This window comes from Balaenoptera musculus, chromosome 3, assembly GCF_009873245.2.
Source record: "Balaenoptera musculus isolate JJ_BM4_2016_0621 chromosome 3, mBalMus1.pri.v3, whole genome shotgun sequence".
Classification (NCBI taxonomy): domain Eukaryota; kingdom Metazoa; phylum Chordata; class Mammalia; order Artiodactyla; family Balaenopteridae; genus Balaenoptera; species Balaenoptera musculus.
Genome location: NC_045787.1, coordinates 110725372 through 110745762, shown reverse-complemented (window position 1 = coordinate 110745762; position 20391 = coordinate 110725372). Strand labels below are relative to the sequence as shown.

At 53.8% G+C, this 20391-nt stretch overlaps 1 protein-coding gene across 5 annotated transcripts in view; it reads right to left on the bottom strand.

Moving 5' to 3' along the window:
* Nucleotides 1-1316: 1316 nt before the first annotated feature.
* The window catches only part of TCF7 (transcription factor 7), a 34236-nt gene continuing 15161 nt past the window's right edge, over nucleotides 1317-20391 (bottom strand). The window contains exons 4-12 of one of the 5 annotated variants that reach the window (XM_036846253.1): nucleotides 12739-12850; nucleotides 11786-11876; nucleotides 10092-10184; nucleotides 8712-8831; nucleotides 8128-8290; nucleotides 7909-8016; nucleotides 7335-7383; nucleotides 6101-6173; nucleotides 1317-4719 (exon numbers count right to left, since the gene is read on the bottom strand). In XM_036846253.1, coding sequence (XP_036702148.1) covers nucleotides 4269-4719; nucleotides 6101-6173; nucleotides 7335-7383; nucleotides 7909-8016; nucleotides 8128-8290; nucleotides 8712-8831; nucleotides 10092-10184; nucleotides 11786-11876; nucleotides 12739-12850 — 1260 coding nt within the window. In that variant the 3' untranslated portion in view covers nucleotides 1317-4268. Of the gene's footprint in view, nucleotides 4743-6100; nucleotides 6174-7334; nucleotides 7384-7908; nucleotides 8017-8127; nucleotides 8291-8711; nucleotides 8832-10091; nucleotides 10185-11785; nucleotides 11877-12738; nucleotides 12851-20391 lie in introns of all 5 variants that reach the window. The other 4 variants (XM_036846256.1, XM_036846255.1, XM_036846257.1 and 1 more) reach the window with 4 other exon arrangements.

Genomic DNA, 20391 nt, shown 5'->3' with positions numbered 1-20391 from the left:
CTTGTTTGAGCGATTTCCAGTGTGGGACTTCTTTTGAGTGACAGTTAACTTATGGATAACATACTTGCTTCCTTGCAGTATTTTGCACTGTTGGCAATATCTGGTCTGTGTGCCAATACTGAGAGGCATTTTGCAGGAGGAATATAGTTGCTCACAACAATACCTGCTTCCATGTCTCTAGTTCTCATGATCTTCTGACACTGCTGAACTTGACATGTTCAGGAGTCATTTGCTGAACTTATTAACCTGCTATATGCCGGCCTTTCACTCTGAGGATCAGCCTATTCCATAAAAGTACTCTCACCTTCAGAACCTTCCACCTGTATATGTTGCAAATTGGTATTTTTCCTTTGTGTGCTGAATGTGCCATTTCACAACCTCTTTTACCTGCTTCAGATGCTTTGCAGATATTTCTGTAGTAGGAGGCTTATAGGAAGGGTGGGGATACAGAAGAAACTTAGATATATATATTCAAGAGGAGTTTTCACAGTGGCTGTGTGTGTGTGTGTGGCTAGAACCTAATTTCTACTCCTCCATTCCCCCCCCCACCCTGTCACTGACTGCACATGCCTGAAAGAACAAGACTTCAGATAAAGGAATGTGAGAACACCTGAATAAAAAAGGAATATCTGGTCCAGAGACCCAGGTGAAAGTGTCAGCCTGAACTAGTAACTATCTCCCTTATAATTCATAGCTGCGGAAATATCCCTTACTTTAGGTTGCTAGTGACCTAACTCATGGGGACTGCTAGGGATAGGATAGTTCCTACCCCTACCCTAGGACAGAATTATGCCCTTTCCAGTTAACTCTTTGTCCAGTCCCATACTGTTCTTAACAACTTCAAAATGTCTCTTGATCTAAGGTGGGCTTTTATTCGAGGGAATTGACTATGGGAATATCCCCATCTATGTTCTCTGTTGTAAAACTCCCTGCTGTACTCCCCGAGTACATTCAGTTATAGCTCCTCTCAGACCCCCACTGCCCATTGTGGACAAGCAGACCAGTACAGACTTTGGGAGCCAGAGTTAAAAAGAAGCCCATGGTGATTTGAGATCTGAAACAGAAGGTGATCGGAGTAGTTGGGATTGGGGGAGTTGACACAACCTAGGAACCAGGTTCTGCTTTGGTGGCCAGCTCTGTTTCAAGGACCCTTGGTGAACTCTTAAGCTCTCAAGAGACCTGAGAAACAGGCATGCTAAAGCAGCTTTTCTAACCTCACAGAAAAGCCAACTCAGCTTTTTTAATATAATGAATTAGTTTTTGGTCTCATCTTATAGGCCTGGCAAGTCTGTGTTACCCTTGCTCCTTCTGTGCTGCCGTAGAAATGCATGCAGGAACTGATTCCCTTTCTTATTCTTTGGAACAATGTGAAGAACCATTCTGCTTCACTGCACATGTGGCCTTCCTAGCCAGGCTTACGGTACACTGCATAGAGCTGGGCAGCATTGCTTCTGGGCCATCCAGAATGTTACAGTTGAGAAGAGAGTCTAGCCACAGAGCTTCCTGTAAAGGGGGAAACACGCTCAAGTTGGGAGACTTGGGAAGGCCCTGCTAGCTTGTTGGGCTGAGCCCTCACCATGTCTTCTGAGCCTAGGAGGGCAGGGGGAGCAGCTGTAGCAGGGGAGGGATCAAGATCTGTATTTTAAGCAAATCTGCCAGTTGTCTAGGAATGTGTAAAGGAGGTTGGGATGTCTTGTCTTATGTCTCAGAAAACGGCGTGTTTTTGGCTGGAAATGAGGTGGGACTGCTGTGGTATTTGAAATCGAATTTGGGGCTACACTCTCAAACTCACCCTGTGCCCTCACAGGAATGTGCTGGTATGATCTAGGAAGATTTGAGTTTCCTCTTTGAAGTCAGTTTCTTTTAAAAGGCTGGTTTGATTTTAACAAAGTTGCCAAAGCCCCCCTCTTTACCCTCACATACACAAAGAGTGCATTGTTCATGTACCCCCGCCCTGTGCTGTAAATAAGACACCAGATCAGATGCAGCAACCCAGTCTTGCATAAGCCTTGGTTAAAATGTTTTTTGAAACAACTAGGCCAGTAGCCAGAGCGGAATTCTTTAAATGGGGCAGATGTCAAGAGAATGGCTGGTCTCCTCTAGCACCCTTGCAGAAAAAAGCAAGTCTAGGATTACAACTTTCAGTGGCCTACTTTAAATAGACACTACTCTGGAAGATGACTTTCTTTATATTTTTAAACATAAAATCCAAAAACCTAACTCTGTTAAGTGAAAATTAACAATAAATTATGGTGACCCAGCAGCTGGCTGTTGTAATACTTCTTGCCCACCATTTGTACCTAATGGTTGACTGACCTCTTGAGGTGGCTTTGTGACACCTTTTACATTCATGATGGGTCTCAAGAAGTTTATACTTTAACATGATGGAAACTGCTGTGGAAAAAGTAGATTGTAGATTTATCAGTCTTCAGAAGTTTTGTATAAGAATATGACTACTTCAAGAAATACTTCATGTACCTTACAGTCTTTGGGAGGAAAGGGTGCTATTAAAATACCCATCTTTTGGATTTTATGATGATACCAGGTTATAAGATTCCTGTGTGTTCATGTTTTCCTCAAAATAGGCTATGTACTTGTGTCTTTTATCTCTGCCTTCAGAGGAAAATGGAGCCCAGTGATGATACGTACCTATTTCTGGTTGGGTTTTCTTAGGGGCTGTGGCGGCAGTTTCCAGTCCATTGTCATATGAGCAGTGGGGTAGGTTGGCCTGCGCGTGCATCAGGGGTGAGCTCAGAGGACTGGGGGGTTAAGATCAAGGCTTGCAATGGGTACTTATACCTAGCATGAGCCCCACTCTCTGGGTTGGAGCAGGGCCCAAGCCCCTTAAGGAGAGATGACAAGAGTCAATCCCTGGCTTGTGTAGGTTCAAGGTCTTGAGAACATGTGTACCATAATAGAGAATAAACTTTGTGGCTGTGGAGAAGAAAAGGAAAGAGTGTTATACTCTGTCACTGAAACAGCTTATTCCTCAGTCAAGCTTTGAAAAAGAAACCCAGTAAAAAGTATCTTTATTCTCATATCAGAAAACTTTTTCTGTGATATGCATTAACAATACAAAAATATTTTGAATACTACAATGGTCCTTTTTTCTCTCAAGACTTCTTGCAACACTACACCAGAACATATGATCTTTGGATTCTGAGAAGCCAGTGGCTGAAGTAGGAACTAAAGGCTTTTGTTGAGGGGGTGTGTGGGTACGGGGATAGCCCTTTCTCTTTGGACTCAGGCTATGTACAGTGAAGAGGAGGCAAAAAACCCAAGTTAAATTAAAAAAAGATTTGTTTTTTAAGGCTCAGGGTTGAAGCTTGGCTCAGAAATGGGTTAAAGTAGGCTGTGGTGCAAACCCGATGTCCACCACTAGAGGTTTTCTGGGCTCCTTGCTTTGGTTGTAATAGTCTTTCTTCCTGCAGCCTGATAGGGAAACTGAAGCTGGCCTACTTTCATGCTGGAAGATAGGCACTGGCTGTCCTGAGGTTTGGTTTGCCCTCTTACAACTGTCTGAGAGCTGGCTAGAATGATGTGGATAGGCTGGAACTGGATCTGTGAAAAAGGCTCTCAAGAGCGGGTAAGGATGCACACAGGATTTTGAGCCATGACTAACTTGAACCGTTGACTGCAGCCACTAGTGACTGAGGCATTTGGTATCAGGGCTTCTTAGGTGGTTGAGTTCCTTAGGAAACATTTCCGAGTAATTTGAACTAGAGCCACATACCCTCACCACCCACACTTGCCTTTAAGGTAGTGTCAGGTTATTCCTGTTGGCTAGGGTGATAGGCCTAAATTTAACCTATTCCATTCACTCCTCTTCTTGTAAGCTCCAAAGAACGTGGCAAGAAGCTTCCTTTGGTCCAGCTTACAGATAGCAGCTGGTTTTCTGTAAACAGGGCTTCTCCAGGCCCTTAAGAGAGAAGCACTGTTGTCTTGAGCTTTGTGGTTGTGACCATGCTTACATATTGTTTGGTAAACCAGCTTGTTCTTGGTCCATGAAGTATCAGATGGTATGGGGAGGGTGTGGCAGTGGTGGGGTTGGGTGGGGGAAGTAGGGAAAGCAGTTGGGCTCAGTCCAGTCCATCTATGACCTATAGCAGAAAAGCAAGGGAGGCAGGGAGGGGCATCTGGCTAGCAAGACAGATGGTAAAAAGAATAGATCCAGTCTGCCATAGGCATGAGGGGATGCCCTTAATCAAATGACACAACGCAGATCTAATTCCCACTACTTGGAGCAGTTTGAATTGATGGCCCCATGTTCAGGCAGAAGATGTGCAGCCTCTGAAATCTCCAGGGCCTGGACTCTGAGAGGGAGCCAACAGGGCCCCTGGCCGGTTTCCACGTGCTTTGGGGCTCTGTCGTCTCCTCTCAGAGGGTGGGCCCCTGGAGGAAGCCATGTGTCCTGTGCATGCTAGGCTGCCTGTCTCTGAGATTCCTGTTGCTGTACCTGTGTACTCTGCAGGTTGCTGTGAGGAGCCTGGGGGGGCCCAGGGGGCTGGGAGGCTGAGAGTGGCCGAGAGACCTGGTGATGTAGGCGCCGGTTCCGCAGGGCTAGCAAGCAGTTCTGTGGGGAAGTGGGGCAGCAGGAGGTATGAGGGCGAGTCCTGGGGAGCTGGGGACCCGGGGCAGCCTAGAGCACTGTCATCGGAAGGAACGGGGCTGGGGCAGCGGCCTTCTCCGGGTAAGTACCGAATGCATTTCTTTTTCCTCCTAGGAATAGTGAAGAGAGTTAAACAGAGGGTGAGTTCATAGTCATACTCCACAACCAAAAAATGCTGTCCTTGCATAGGCCTAGCTCCCCATGACTTAGGTGATATGCCTGTGCCTTCAGGCTTAGCGCTACAACTGCTGAGCCTGGCCCAGACCTGGGACAGGTGCAGCTCCCAGCAGAGCCACAAGGTGGCACTGGGACCTTTTCTAGCTTGGCCTGTGGGCTGCCTGCTATCTTCCAGGGCAGCTGTCTCCTAGTCTAGGCTGTAGAGGCTCTGCTTCACATGTTTGTGGAGCTCAGATCTGATTAAGGAAGGGGGGCTGCAATGGGCTTGTGGCTTCTAGGGCTGAGCAATCCAAATGCTCAGAGCTAGGCTAGGGGCAGAGAAGGGAAAGAAATGGACAGTGACTTGTCCTATCCATTCCAACCATCTTATTCTCTGGACCACACTTTGTTTCTGAGTAGCGTGGAATGGATGGAATAGGGCCTCCTCTGAGAACAGGGTTGCCTCCCATCATGTGTACATACACACACATACTTATTTCCCCCCAATTCCTCTTTGCCCTTGGACAGGGAGCACGGTGGGCACGCATAGGGGCTGGACAAGTATTTCCTAGAGTCAGTGAACTTACTGCCTGGAGCAGCCTCAGCCTTGGCCCTAGCAGGCCTGGCCTGAACCTCAACTAGGCAACTTTAGCCATTTGGTAGGTATACTTTCTTTTCCTATACACAAATATTTCTCTGTTGTATGGTGAAACATACAGGTTTAATGCCACAGGGCCTGAGTATGGGTACCAGGGGTACCTCTGTTGATCTCCCTACCTCTCTGAGCCCTCTGGTCTCAGTAGGTACATGATATAAGTCACATGGCCACTGGGCATTTAGGTTATTCAGGTTTTTCTCTACTACAGTCACTTTGTTATTCTTACAATTAAGGGCTCGGTATGGTACAGCAGGGATCCCAACTGGAAGAAGTGAGGGAGCTGGTGGACCATGATGACTTTGAGGCCTGGGAACAGGGGCTCAGGCCATTTAAATGCTGTGTGTGTGATTTGTCTGCTGAGGACCTGCTAGGCCTGATGAGCACCAGACCAACATTACCAGGGAACCCTGGGCACCAGGTACCAGAAATACCTTCTAAGTCTGCCTTTCCTTTCCTCCTAGAGCATTGTCTCTCCTTCTCCTTCCTCTTAGACCCAAGTGGTCTTCCCCACGAGCTGTTCTGTGTTCACTCCCATTCTTAGGAGGCATGGGCTCCCCAGTCTGCGGGTATGTTGGGGGCTAGGGGCCAAAGGAGGGCAGCAGGCCCAGCAGAACATGTGCAGAGAGTAAGGGAAGCAGCTTGAAGCAAAGGGAGGACAGTGGTGGGGACAAACCCACCTGCACGGACCACACCAATCCGTCTGCTGGTTGAGGCCAAAGCGAGCACGGCATTTCTTAGGCGAGCCAGGGTCTGCTCACAGCCATGCCAGAGGGGCAGAGCAGGGCAGAGGGCGAGCAGGCAGGCAGCAGGGCAGAGCAGGGCCCAGAAAGAAGAGGTAACATCAGTGTTAGCCAGTCACAGATACCCCACAGTCCCTACAGGCAAGGGCTTCTCCACGGCACAGCCAGCCCTAGTGGGAGCCCCAGGGCCCAAAGCCAAGGTATCAGGAAAGGGTGGCACCCAGCTGGCAGTGTAGAGGCAGTGGGAAGAACGGCAGGGGTGGGGAGGGAGGGGACCCTATCAATCAGACTGGCTCCTCTCTGTGGCTTGCGGGGCCCTTTGCAGCAAGGGAGCTCAGAGAAGAACCTGGGGGGCCCGTAGGGATCAAGCCTTTTCTGCCTTAGGGCACCCCCACCCCCGCCAACTCCCTGCCCATTTTATCCAGTTTTTCTTCATCTTTGCCAGTGTGCAATCTGCCTGACCCATATCCCCTGGGGCTGCAGCTTAAGCCTATGCTACATACTTTTCCAGAAGGAAAGTAAAGCCTATTGTTCAACCTTAGAAAAAGGACTGAGGACTCTCCCGTGCCACAGTCCTAGCCTCCAGCTTCCCTGTGTGGGGCAGCACAGCTGAGAAAGTCACTCGTGGATGGTGGATGCGGAGTGTGAAGTGGGGGCAGGGTGCGGCCTCCCGGGTCCTCTATACAGAGCACTTTGCACCTCCGTGAGAACTGGGGGTGGGGTGATAAGAGAAATTGCTACGCACCAGCCAACAGGCTGTGTGACTACTGGGCTCAGGCGTGGGGCCTGGCTCAACCTCCACCCAGACAGCCTGCTGCTCACCTCCGCAGAACTAACCAGGATGCAGTATTTGGGTTTAGTCTTGAATCAAACAGTTCCTCACTAGCTTCTCTGGCAGAGGCTGGCCGCTAGCAGGGCTTGCAAGGGGGTGTGTGTGGCGGGTCACAAAGCACTGCTCTAAGAATTGGCTTCTGCAGGTCTTCCCTGGGACTTAGTGTAGCTGTTCCTCCTGTGGGGGGTTGACTTGTGAGATGCAGGCCTCGTTTCCAGAGGGCCCAGGCCCTGAAGGTTCATGGCTCAGTACTCTGCCCCTCTCCTGGGCCAGAGCAGGGCCGCTCGTGAGCTGGGGACCTGGAGGGGAGCCTCCACTACTGCCGAGGGAAGGCCTCACCTGTGTTGGATTCTTGGTGCTTTTCCCGTGACCGCCTCTTCTTCTTCCCCTGCGGGGAGCAAAGCGGAGGATGCTCAGAGGATGCTGGGAGGTGGACACTGTAACCCCAGTGAGCGAGTGGCTGGGACACCTGCAGCCTGCTGCCTAGTCTGGCTGCCGCTGGGATTCCAGGTCCACAGTGCCCTCTGACTTGGGGGCCCTTGCTGTTTCTTGATTGCACTTTTTGCTAGGTTACCACGGGGCAGTTGGGGTCTCCTCCTCCCTTTCCCACACTGGTCTCCTTTTTGAATGCAGGAGGTGACTTCCGGGCCCCTTCCTCCGCTTGTGCTGATGTAGCCCAATCAAGTACTGGACAACAGCCCTGTGTGGAAGTACATCCTGGGGAAAATGAGCCTGCCTCTAGGGGCAGCTCCCCTCATCTGATCCTCTTCTGAGCTAGCCATGGGAGGCCTTGGACCCTCTATTCCACCACCTCCCCTCCTCCTCTGTGCCTTCAGGACAGTAGTCCCGACTTCCCTGGTGAGACTGTGGCCTGGCATCTTGAAGGTTCCCCTACTGTGTGTTGGCCACTCACGTAGTTGTCCCGCGCCGACCAGCCTGGGTAGAGCTGCATGTGCAGCTGCCTCTCCTTGCGGGCCAGCTCATAATACTTGGCCTGCTCTTCCCGGGACAGTGCGTGCCACTGCAATGGGAAAGGGGGGCAGATGGAGGTGCATCAGGGAGTCAGCAGGCTGCACCGGGGTGAAGGTAGTCAGGGCCGGCCCCTACCAGCCCACCTGCCCCGTGGCCTCACCCTCCGGCCCAGGATCTGGTTGATGGCAGCGCTCTCCTTGAGTGTGCATTCTGCAATGACCTTTGCTCTCATCTCCTTCATGTACAGCATGAAGGCGTTGAGAGGCTTCTTGATGGTTGGCTTCTTGGCTTCCTTCTCTGCCTTGGATTCTGCCTGCGTCTTCCTGAAGGACACATGAACAGATCACTCAGGGGCCCCCACGGTGTCCTGATGCTACCACTCTCCTCTAGTGTGTCCAGTGTATGTGTAAGTGCCTGGATACTAGGGTTTTGTAAATGGGATCTTTTTTTAGCTACCCCAAAGTAGGTGAGCAGAGCTAAGTAACTGTTCCTTATAGGAATTCTGCAGCTAAGTAAGGAAAGCCCCTCCCCTCTTGGCTCAAACTAAATCCACCCACTCCTCTCCTGCTTCTGAGGATCAAAAAACTGGTCAGTGGCAATTGCCACAAGACGGCTTGGCCAGAGGCCTCCTGGCAGTCCCTGGAGCTTCCAGGCAGCAGGCTTGGGCCTGGTGGGAGGAATGTGTATCTTGAGGTCTGCTTACCTGTCCCACCCCCCCTCCCCATTGAGTGTCTTTTCACTCACAGGCTGCGGTCATAGGGCTGCAGCTCCTGCTTCCCTGAAGGGGGCACAATGGCTGGGTGGGGGATGGCTGCGGGGTGACCAGGTACACCGGAACCTAGCATCAGGGGTGGATGGGTGAACCTAAAGGCAGAAGAAGAGTTAACACTGAGCCAGGTATGTATGGGCCAGATCTTTGGACACAGAGAGGCCCCTGCACAGTACAAGAGGGTGAACAGATACCCACCTCCACTGGCCTGCATACAAGTACACAGAAATACAAATACCTGCTCCCAACACACTGCACAGACACGATGCAAAAATCTACATGTATGTCAAATTCAGGTGGTTACTAAAGTCCTGAATAGCTTTTGAATCTATCCCTTTCTCACCTCCTGCCCTCACCAGCTCAGCCTCAGCCTGTGGCTGCCCTTACTTTCCTCCTTGACCCCTCCAGGCTTCTCTCTATGTAACAGCCAGAGTGACCTTTTAAAAACACCTGAATGCTCTCGGCCACTTCTGTTGAAATTCCCCCACTGCCCACAGAATAAAACCCAGGCCCCTCCCTAGGACTTGCACAGCCCTGTATGGCCATCTCTGCTGACATTTCTAGCCCCATTCCCCACCACCCCCACCCCATTTCCCATCACTTCCCACCCCCAGCCATCTCCAGCTACTGATGTTCCCTTTGTTCCCCTCACTCAAGAGATGTTATCCTCTTCATGAAGCCTTCCCTGACCCATCAGACATGGCTGGGGTCCCTCGGGGCTTCCCCATCACCCAGATAGCCCATTCAACTGCTGCTGCTGTGTCTATACCTCCCACCCTGGGCTGTGGGCTCCAGTAGGGCTAGAAATGTCTGTTGAATTCCTTGTTCCATACCTGCACATGAGCCTGTCACTGAGGGAGCGAGCCAAGTGAAAGGACACACATACACACATAGCTCCCACTTTACTTTCTTGATGTTCTATGGATACCAATCTGTCCCTTACTGCTTGCGCAGGTATGGAATAACTGAGCAGGTGGCCCCTAAGGGCCAGAGGTTGGAGACACATGTAAAAGGTGCTGCCTCAGTTTGGGCAGAACTCAGGGGATGCTGTCCTGACTCTCCCTTTGCTCAGCAGGATGCACAACAGAGGTGAGTGCACACACACCTGCACATGTGTACATGCACTGTCTCAGGCTGCTCTGTCGTGCTCTGCACAGTATGGCCTGGGCTTAGGCCTCTTGCACTCCCACTGGCTTCATTCTCAGGTATAGGGCAGCGTGGGGCTGGAGAATGACAGACGGACGGATGGACAGACGACTGACACAGGGCAAGCACTGGCCTGGGCATGGCCTCTTGTGGGCACTGAAGCCTGGGCAACAGGAAGCAGGAGCCTAGCTGCAGGGTAGGGGACTCACCTGGGGTAGGGGGCGCCAGGGGCTGCGGTGGGGGCAGGGAAGTGCTGTCTATATCCGCAGGAAGGGGACAGGGGGTAGAGAGGAGGGCTGGGCCTGTGGTTGGGAGAGATAGCTGTTAGCAGTCTGGCTACTTGCCAAACGTGGGGAAGGACTTCCCCACCTTGCTCGGGCCTGACCCCTAGTGTAATAAGGCACATTGGCTTCTGCTTGGAGCACTCTAGTGTATGTTTTAAACACCTGCCACCAGAGGGCAACCTTTCCCTCTACAGCAGCGGTCCCCAACCTTTTTGGCACCAGGGACCGGTTTTGTGGAAGACATAGTTCTTCCACAGACTGGGGCTCGCCCTGCCGCTCACCTCCTGCTGTGCGGCCCGGTTCCTAATCCCTGCTCTACAGGCTTACCTTCCCTCTATTCGTGTATAAGGGGTAGAAATGGCAGCATTCTCCTGGGACCCAGGTTAGTAGGTCCCTCCAGCCTCACCTCCTGAAATTCGGGCTTGATACCTGCATACCTGCCCTAAGGCCTTTGCACTCACTGTTGACACTGTTAGGATTGTTCTTCTGTCCCACTTTGCTTCAAACTCCTGGTCATCTGTCAAGCTCTTGCTTGGCCAAAACACCCTTTCTCCTGAAAGCCCTTGAGATCCCAAGCTGGATGAGGTGTCCCTCCAGGCTTTTACAGTCCTCAAAGCACTGCTAACAGTGCTCTGTAATTGGCCTCTTGCCTGACTTGTGCACTAGGTGGACTGAGTTCTGAGAGGGCGGGGATCTGAGGATCAACCAGCTTCAGCAGTGCTTCTCTGGTTCCCTGAGAACCTGCCCGGTGCACTTAAGTCCTGGGGGGACTCGTAAGGGTAGTCCTGATTTGTATTCAAGGTGGAGCTTTATCCAGAGACAATCTGGACATGGAAAAGTGAGCTGAACGTGGATAAAGGGCAAGTAGAAAGGGGCAGGCAGGCCCCAGGTTGGGCTTCTGGCCTGCTCTGCCTTCCTGGGAAGCCAAGCTTTCCTGCCTTTGGGTAATTGTCCCAACCTAGAGAGGCTAGAGACCTGCCTAGGTCAAACTGCGCATGATGAACAAAGGGTCACGTACTCTGCCAAGGCCCAGCTCCAGCTGAAGACGGGCCCTTTGGCTCACAGTTGGGCCTACCAAATGGGATCCAGGCCGTCTTTCCCTGGCCCAGCCTTAGTAGACTCTCCAAGCAGAATGCCAGGGGCTTGGACTGAAGCAGGCACCATAGGGGCAAGAAGGACCCTGCCCTTCAAGCAGCTCAGCCAAGGAGGGGACCAGCCAGCAGTAGACACTGAGGCAAGTGGGAAGTATCCCTCTGTCCACCAGGCCACTGTGAAGCAGCAGCCTCTCTTGTGGCCATGCACGCTGCCACCTCCCTGGTCAGGCCTACTTTTTCTTCCTCACATACTCATATGGCCCTGAACAGCCCAGGGTTCCCCCACTCAAGTCTTAGACGTTACGGCAGAGTGTGATAGGGCTAGGACCAGGAGCTAGGTCTCCTGCCTTCCCAAAGGGAGTATGTCTAGCTAGCTGAGGCATGCATAGAGCTGCTGGCCAGCCCCTGGTACCTGTAGAGCTGGCAGCAGGGTGCTCAGCACGGAAGGATGGAGGAGGAAAATGGAAGGGCAGGTATGGGTCCAACCAGCGCAAGGTGCCCCTTTCCCACTGGGCCCTCACTCACCAGCTCACAGTGTGCGGGAGCTGTCCCATGCTGCCTGAGGTCAGAGAGTAGAAGCCAGAGAGGTCAGGGGTCTGCAGAGGCCTGTGAACTCCTGCAGTGGAGAGGGGCCGAGTAAGTGAGCCAGCCTGACCTGGAGGCCACTTCAGCTAGTTACTGCATCCTGGAGCCTCCTGTGGGGCCCTCCTAGGATCCCATCTCCGTGTGCTAGAGGGAGGACCAGACATACTGGTTTGTTCAGGACTATCCCAGTGTGATAACAGTGCCCCATTTACAGGCTAGGGGAATCAAGGGCAGAGGGTTTGGGTGACTTGCCTACGGACGGTGGCTGGACAGTGGCAGAGTTGGAGTCATTCAGGAGTGGGAGGCCAGACGTTGCCACACGCTGGTCCAGTGCTGGTCTGCAACTGGGGCCTCTCTGCTGGGGGCTCTAGCCTGGCTTTCCGGGCAGGAGGCAGACCCCCTGGCCTGGGGAGCCAGGGCTCCACCCGTTCCCCCCCCCCCCGTGCCCCCTCCTCCCCAGGGTTGAGTCAGCAGGTTTCCCACAGCCGACAATGGCTGATTTCAGAATGACTTTGCCCGAGGCTGAGGTGAATCAGCCATCACAACCACCACTTTCCATTTTCTCACTGGGGGAGGGAAAGACTGCAAGATTTGTATTTATCAGCTTTACACAGAGGCCTACTCCCATACTGGTACTGGGTAGTCACGCAGGATTTAGGCTCCTACCTCAACCTGAAGCCTTCAGATTTTGACCAGGTACCACCTTCCCCAACCCTTTGGTGCCCTCAGGCTCCTCAATCTTTTGGGCATGTTCGAGGGGCCCTGAGTTTGCACAGCCCCAGGTTCTCCATTTACAAAAAGGGTCTAGCCACCTGGTCTCAGAAGGCAGGGACTCGATCTCCCCACTCCCCGGCTCTGGCTCTTGTTGGGCCCTTCCCATCCAGGATCCATACCTTGCTTCTGGCTGATGTCGGCTGGAGCAGGTGTGGGGTGTGGGCTGCTGAAATGGTCATAGAGAGGAGAGAGTTGGGGGACGCCGTGGGAAGGCTGACTGGCCTTGTTGTGCTGAAAAACGAGGAGGGTGGGTGAATGTGGGGGACCTGAGGGAGGAAGGCACGGGACTGGGGTGCACATACAGGAAGAGCCTCAATTAGCTGTGTGGCGGCAGCCCAACCACCAAGGGAAAGTGGAGGTAATCAAAACCACAGGCTTCACTGGACAGGACCCCACTCAGGCCACCTGGTGCCCAGGGGCCCTGCCCCCCGCCCAACTTTGCCCAAGCAGTCCAGTCTCCCGGAGAGCCTCTCGGTCTTTCTTGGCCCTCAGTTCTAGGAGGCCTTTCCCCTGCCCAGGAAATTCTTCCTGCCTCCTGGTTTCAGAGATCCCCCAGTTTCTCTGAGGCCCTATGGCTTGTCTGGTGAGCTGCTCACAAGCCTCCAGCCCTAAGACAGCCTGGAGCTTGCTTTCCCCCTCCTCTAGCCCCCAGACTGAGGGACTTGAGTCTGACCCTCTGGACCCACCTCAGGCTTAAGACGATTTGTTGACATAGGGAAGGGGCCCCCTCAGCTCTCTAACTCAGGGGAGGTGGAGCAAGGTGGTGCCAGCTGTGGCCAGGCTCCCCCCAGGGCCAACCCACCCAGCCTCCACACTTCCTGTTTCCTCAGCACCGCAGGACTCTTACTTTTCACGCTAGTCACATGGATTTGTCATGAGTTGACTCATATTCAGACTGGGACGGGGGCTCCCCTGAGACCCAACCACAGGGAGTTTGCGGCTCAGGGCCAAGGCCTGGCTCTGTATATCCTCGGTGCACACCTTTGCAGGCCAGGGCCCTGGAGACATCATCTAAAACTGAAGGTCAGCTTCCACTTGGAAAAGTCCACCTGTGGGGATGCTGCTGGCTGGGAGCACAGAAGAGTGACGTCTAACCCCTGACACAGAAGAAACGGGACATCTTTGGGCCAAGACAGTCATGAGAGATGGTAGTAGGTGTAATTTCTCACGGGCTGAATTTAGCCAGACTCCTTAACATCTCTGGGCTTCCTCTCCTGTGTAATGGATGGGGTTCATGATCCCTTCATCACCAGGTTTGGGGAAGGTGAGGGTAGCTCTTGGTGAGGAGGCCTGGCACCGGTCCTTCGGCACTGGCTGTTGGGGGTCCAGAGTGAGGCTAGAGGGAAGGGCAGGTACGAGCCACACTGTAGCCATGGCATGAGGCTCCCGGGTGGGCACAGGATCCCACACGTCCCAGCAACAGCCCTGGCCACCACCTTTCCCACATTCCTGCCTCCAGGGGAGCTTCAGGCTGGGCTACAAGCTGTACCCTTCCCCTCAGGGCTTGGTAAATTGCTGACACTGCCGTCCCCTGCTCATCCATCTGCCCACCAGGAGGAGTCTTAGATACCAGGGCTGATCAGCCTGCCTTCTGTCCTCAGGCAGACAGGAGCTAATGCTCTAATAGTGGTGGCTCCTTCTTTGCGGCTGGCATGGATCTGGCATCACAGCCACTTCCTGAGGCCGATGCCTCACCTCGGACCAGAGGCCTCTCCTGGCCTCCTGGGGCAGCGCAGGAGAGCTTCCGAGGACTCGCCACTGTGAGCTTGAGGAAGAGTCTGCCGACCACGTTCAGTTCCTGGATCTAATTTACTACAATACCTGAGCACCTATTACCTTGTCTCAAATGGCTCTTGTGAGGATAAAGCCAGGAGCTCAAGTAGTCAGGTGTCAGGTAATAAGGAAGGGACATGTAAGAAGCCCCTCATTCACCTTGAAGGGTGAGGAGGAAACGTTACTTAGAGTGCTTCCCTAGCCCCCTGGTGCCAGGCCTCACATGGGCCAGACACTTCGGTCTTATTATGCCAAAGGAGGTCTGCCTGGAGATGGCAGACACGCCTGGCAGCCCACTGGCAGCATCACTTGGGGAGAGTGAAGACAGGGCCATGCTGTTCAAGGCTTTGGTTGCTGTGACCTTCCTGTTGCTGTGTGAAGGCTGGGCTTCCTGAGCAAGCTGGGGGAAGCTCCTGTCATTCCCAGGCCTTCTTTTATCCCCAGCACGGACCCAGACACACCTGTGACAGGTTGGGATTGTGTGGGGGAATGGAAGATGAAAAACAGGATCCTCAGGCCTGCAGGTGACCGACAAGACAGGGGAGTAGACTGGGACCAGTAGGTGTGGGGTATGGGGTGTGGGGGAATGTGACCCCTTCCTGTACTGAGTACTTGCCACATGCCAGGCACTGTGCCCAGCACTTTGCAAGCCCAGTCTTATTCCCACCAGGGTACCAGCAGGTTGCTATTTCTCCCATCTGTAAGTCCTCCAGCTGCCACCTCAGCAGAGCTGTCCCCATTTGCTGCCTCTAGTCCTCAGCTCTCATTATCCCTTCATCCAGGCCAGTCTCTTGCCCCATCACTTCCCTAGGTGACCCGTCAAGGTCCCCAGTGACTTCCATGTTGCTGAACTCAGCGGTCAATTCTGTCTGCATTTTACCTGACTTCTCAGCACATTGAACACAACTGATTTCTCCCTCCTCCTTGTGGTAGTTTCTTCACTTGGATTCCAGAATGCCACACTTCCCTGATTTTCCTCTAACCTCAGAGACCACTCCTTCTCGGCCGTGTTTCTGGCTCTTCATCTTCTTCCTGACCTGACCCAAGGCTTGGCCCTCAGTTCTCTATCAGTCCTCACCTCCCAGGGTGCTCTCATCCAGGCTTACGGCTTTAAACGTCTTCATCTGATGACTCCACATCTGTATCTCCAGCCCCCACTTCTCCTAGCAACGCCACTCTCCAAATGCTCCCCAAATTCAACATGTCCAAAGTAGAACCTTTGACTTCCTGCCCCAAACATTCCTCTCCATCTTCCTCAGTTAATGGTAACTCCCTCCTTCCAGTTGCTGAGACCAAACAGCTTGGAGTCACCTTTGACGCTTCTTTTTCTCACACTCCACCTCCAATTTGTCAGCAAATCCTGATGGCTCTACTTTCAAAATATAACAGAATCCAGCCACTTCCTTCTTTCTCCCTTTCCCCACCCAGTCCAAGCCACAGTCACTTCTCACCTGGCGACTGCAGCAGCCTCCTGCTTCCTCAGTCCTCCACCCAGCAGCCATATAAATCAGGTCACGTCGCTCCTCCGCCCAGGCCCATGAAGCTCCAGGATCAGGCCCCCAGCTACCTCTCTAACCCCATTACCTTCCTCTCTCCTTGCTCGCTATGCCCAGCACTTCTCATGGTTGTTTCAGCCTCTTCCTCCAGTGGTCATTTTTAACTGTGCCAGGATGGGAAGTGGGTTGGGAAGTACAGCTCTAAGCTTGCTGACCTTTCCTCTATAGGATCCTGGGCCAGTATGCCCCTTGTAAAATGAGCATGATCGTATCAACCCTGCCTACCTCATTGGTCACGGATGCAAAAAACCCTGCTTCATCCTAGAATTTTTGGGAGCAGGAGCCACGGGCCTATGAAGGTAGAAAGCTTTCTGGAAGCCTCGGGGGCCTTTTTACCCGGGTAAGTTCCTAGGACAGGGATTAGCCAGGTCCCAGGCCTTGTGGCACACAGGGAGAGTAGCCTCAGGGCCCACTCCCTCAGGAACCTGGGACCCTGGTGGAAGGCATTCCACTATTCGCCGTCTAAGGGCACAAATGCCTGGAGCCCTGGTGCAACAGGTGGAATGAACACCCTCCACAGGGTCCTGCAGACCACGGAGCTTTCAAGTCTAAACTTCTGCTTCAGAGAAGGCCCTGCCATCCAGCCTTGGCTCTGGCTTTTCAGCCCTCAGAGTTATAAGCCTGGCTGGTGGAATAGGCAGCTCTGACCCTGGGAAATCTTAGGAGCAGAGGCTGGGGTCCAAGGTGCCAGCTCTAGGAGGACAGTCCTGGAGTCCCACTCTGCCCAGGGCAGGGAGAGGGTGGCTCCACAGCAGGTTTCGCACACACCACCTTCCCTGGGGAAGGCTCGTTTGGGCCAGGAAGCCCTGTCACCTGAGGGACAGCTAGAGCGGACCCTCCTTGGCCAGGCTGGTTAAGCTCCATGTTGTAACACAGCTCATTCTAGGTCTAGGAAACCTCAGACTCCAGCTCAGCCTGTAGCCTCTGGCCTGGTATGTACGTGTGTGGACAGAGGGCTCATCCTGTCCCCCAGCCTTCCCCGGGAACTGGGGAAAAGCCTCATTAAACGGGAGTCTGTAGCCAGACCACAGGAGAGGTGCCAGGTGGGCGGAGGTGGGGCTGAGAACCTGCCGGCAGGTGGAGGCCCTGAGGTGCCAGGGCTCCAGGGCAGAGCACCGAGGGCCTGGCCAGTCCTTCCCACGTTCGTGCAGGCTGCCTTTCAGCCTCACTCCCCAGCCCCCTGCATGCCCGGTGGTGGCAGCCAGGGGCAACTGTCTGGCGCAGGACCTGGTGCCCCACGTCCCTCTCAGCCAATGGAACGTCCCGCTCCACGGCCTCAGCACAAGGCTGTCCCAGGGCTAGCCTGCCCAGCCAGCAGGGTGGAGTTGCCTGGGGCCCGGCCTGTGTCTGGGGAGCCGAGTGACTGGAGCGCCGCTCCTCTCCTCCCCTGATGGTGACTGTGTCCTGCCTCCGAGGGAAGGAGGCAGGCCTGGGTTGATCGTCCCCACCGGTCCCTGAGTATCTCGACGGCACAACCTCATCTCTTACCTCTGAGGGCAGAGTGCCAGGCATAGCGCTGGGCACTCAGTAAGCGCTCCCAGCATGGTGGGATGTATAAACAAATGAAAGACCTAACAGCAGACCATACTCCTTCACCAGCACACTCCAAGACCCCTCCAGACTGCAGCACTCCAGGACGAGTCTAGACTCTGAGACCCTTGGACTGGGAACAGCCTTAGCAGGGGCGGTCCTTCCTGCCACCACATTGCTCTTACTGTTATTCCCCACGCCAATTCAAAACCTATTGTCCCAAAGGCGGTCCTCATCCTTCTGGGATCTTTCCGTTAGCCCATGGCTGGAAATTCCTCACTCTGGTGCCCCAGCATGCCCTCCTCTTGCTGAGCAGGCTGGAGCCAAGAAGGGGCCCTAGGGCAGGGCCAGGCAGGAGGAGGTGGAAATGAGGGACTCCTGAGGTCGGTCTCCTCTGCTCTGAAGTCGGGCTTGGGCCTGGCCGGGCTGCTCCCGCCTCCCTCTTCCCCACCCCCCAACTTCCTGCAGGCTCAGGTGAAAAATAAACACGGTCGGCATTTTCCCTGCAGACCGCAGAGGTCGGCTTACAGGCTGTGTGCACCCTGAGAGCCCTTGCCACCGCCAGCAGAGAAGCTCCCTCGCCTCTAACGGTTGACTCTGAAAACCCCCAAACGCTTAAGAAGCCGCACAACACTTTCTCAGCGAAGAAAGCTGCTGCTTCCTCTGGTCTCAAGCCTGGGGGGTGGAAGCGTGTGAGGCTGACAAGGCCCTCCCCAGAAGGCCTCCCCTTGGCAGGGACTGTGCCAGGAGAAGCACCACCCCCCAACACACACATACACACACTGCACCAGAATTCGCAGTTGATCACTCTCAGCAGACAGTCAGTCAGGATGTATTTTCTAAGCTCCTACTATGTATCAGGCAAAAGAATGTTTCAGGCCAGGAGATCAGCATTTGCTAATGACAACTGATGGTTTATACCCTGTGCGAGGCATAATTCTGAGCACCTTATAGAGTTTAACTCACGTACTCCTAAAACAAACCTAGGAAATAGGTACAATTATTACCCCCATTTAACAAACGAGGAAACTGAGATGGAGACATTACATAGCTTGCCCAAGGTCACACAGCTTGTAAGTGGCAGAGCTGAGATTCCACCCACTGTACTGCAAAGGCCCTACGGTTATCAAGGATAGAACAAGGGGGAACAGGGGAAGGAGTCCCAGCCCTACACTCAGTCTCTCCCTTCTTCAGCCTAGTTGGTCAGAGTCACCTGAGCCAGTGCTCCCCTGACCCTAAAAATGCTCCAGTAAGTTCTGGGACCCCGGGATTGGGGTTCTAGCTACACCCCATGCCTGCCTGCCTGCTAGGGCTGTTGCCACCGGGAGCTTGCCTGATGGCAATAGTTGGGACGTGACCCCAGGTCCCCAGCCCACATCTCCCCAACTCACTATCGCACAGCCACACCCCAGCCATACCCAACCACGCAGGCCTGCCTCTCTCTTACCCTGGTGTCCAGCTCTTCTTCGCCTCTGCACCTTTACCCACCCCTTACGCCCTCCCCTCCCAGCTTTCCACACTTCCTCCTACTCTTTGCCATACTGATTCCTTCTCATCCTGACCTCAGTCTAAGGGCCACTTCCTTAGGACTGTGACCTGGGTGGGGTTCCACCAGCCCAGCAGGCAGAGCTGCCCACTTGCTGCAGGGGTTGGCCTGGGGGTCCTGGAGGGCAGAATCGGCTTGTTAGCCATCTCTGCCTCTCCAGGGTCTGTACTTGGCATGTTCATTAAGACTTGCTGAATGAAGGCCTCTAGAATACCTGATGACCCAGAACCCCTGCATGCCTACCCACTCATCCAACCATGGACCCGACTTCAGTCTCTTGGCTCCTAGAAGGGGGAAGTGGGGGGTATTCCTGATGCCCGCTCTGGAGCTGCGGAACGGCCCTTGGGACGAGTCCACAGAAGGAGGGCAGATCCACACCTCGAGCTAGACAGAAAGGTGGGCTATTGATAGAGTTACTGTTCTCTCTGCCAAGTGCGCAGATGTGAAACTGAGTATTGTAAATGCCACGTGTGACAACTGATTTGAGGCAGGCATTATCCTTCCCGTTTTACTCATGAGGGAAGTGAGGCTCAGTGATGCTGAGGAAATTGCAAGTCAGTGCTGGGGACCCCTTTAAGGTCTCTCAAGGTCTTCAAGCAACACCAGACAGCCACATTCTCATCTCTCACCTCCTCTCCCTCTGTGCTCCAGCCACTTTGGCCTCAAGGGCCATGCTGTTGCCTCTGCCTGGAGAGCTCTCCCCCCACTTGTTGGGCTCTCAAAGTTGGGTCTCTAGCAGTACATGTAGGTAGGGCCCAGTGTGAGCCAGTGTTTAGGGAGCGTGTGGCAGCACTGGACAAAGCACCCTGGCTGGGGCTGGGCATGGTCACAGCAGCACACAGGAGGCTGGGAGGAACTGGGGCCACTGCTGGGAGTCAGGGACATCCTGCCTGGCAACTGAGACCCTGTGCCTCCTTCTACCCCATCTCCTCCTTCCTGCAACACCTTGGGAGTCAGAATTCACCAGCCAAAGCCAGGGCCACCACTAGTTCATATGGTGCCTTTGTGCTAATTAGAAGAAGTACCCCTTCCTCTGGAGAGACAGCCAGGCCCACACCAGGGCACGTGGCTTGGGGAGCATAGTGCAGGCTAGATTTCAGCTCCTTGGCCCGTATCCCCTGCATAACCCCACACAGTGGCCCTGCTCAAAAGGTTCTCTCCAGTTCTCAACTTCTCTTCCCTGCATTGCCAGAAACCAGGCCACGCTCCATCCAGGGTCTGCCGCTGAGCCTCTGCTCTGGCCTTGATCAGTTCCTCTGGACTCCTCCCAGCTCCAGGGCCCACTAGTGCCCACCACACACAGCTCCCCCAGACCTCTAGGTCTGGAGCTGGGGATCCACTGTCCAGCACCCACAGTGCTTAAGCAC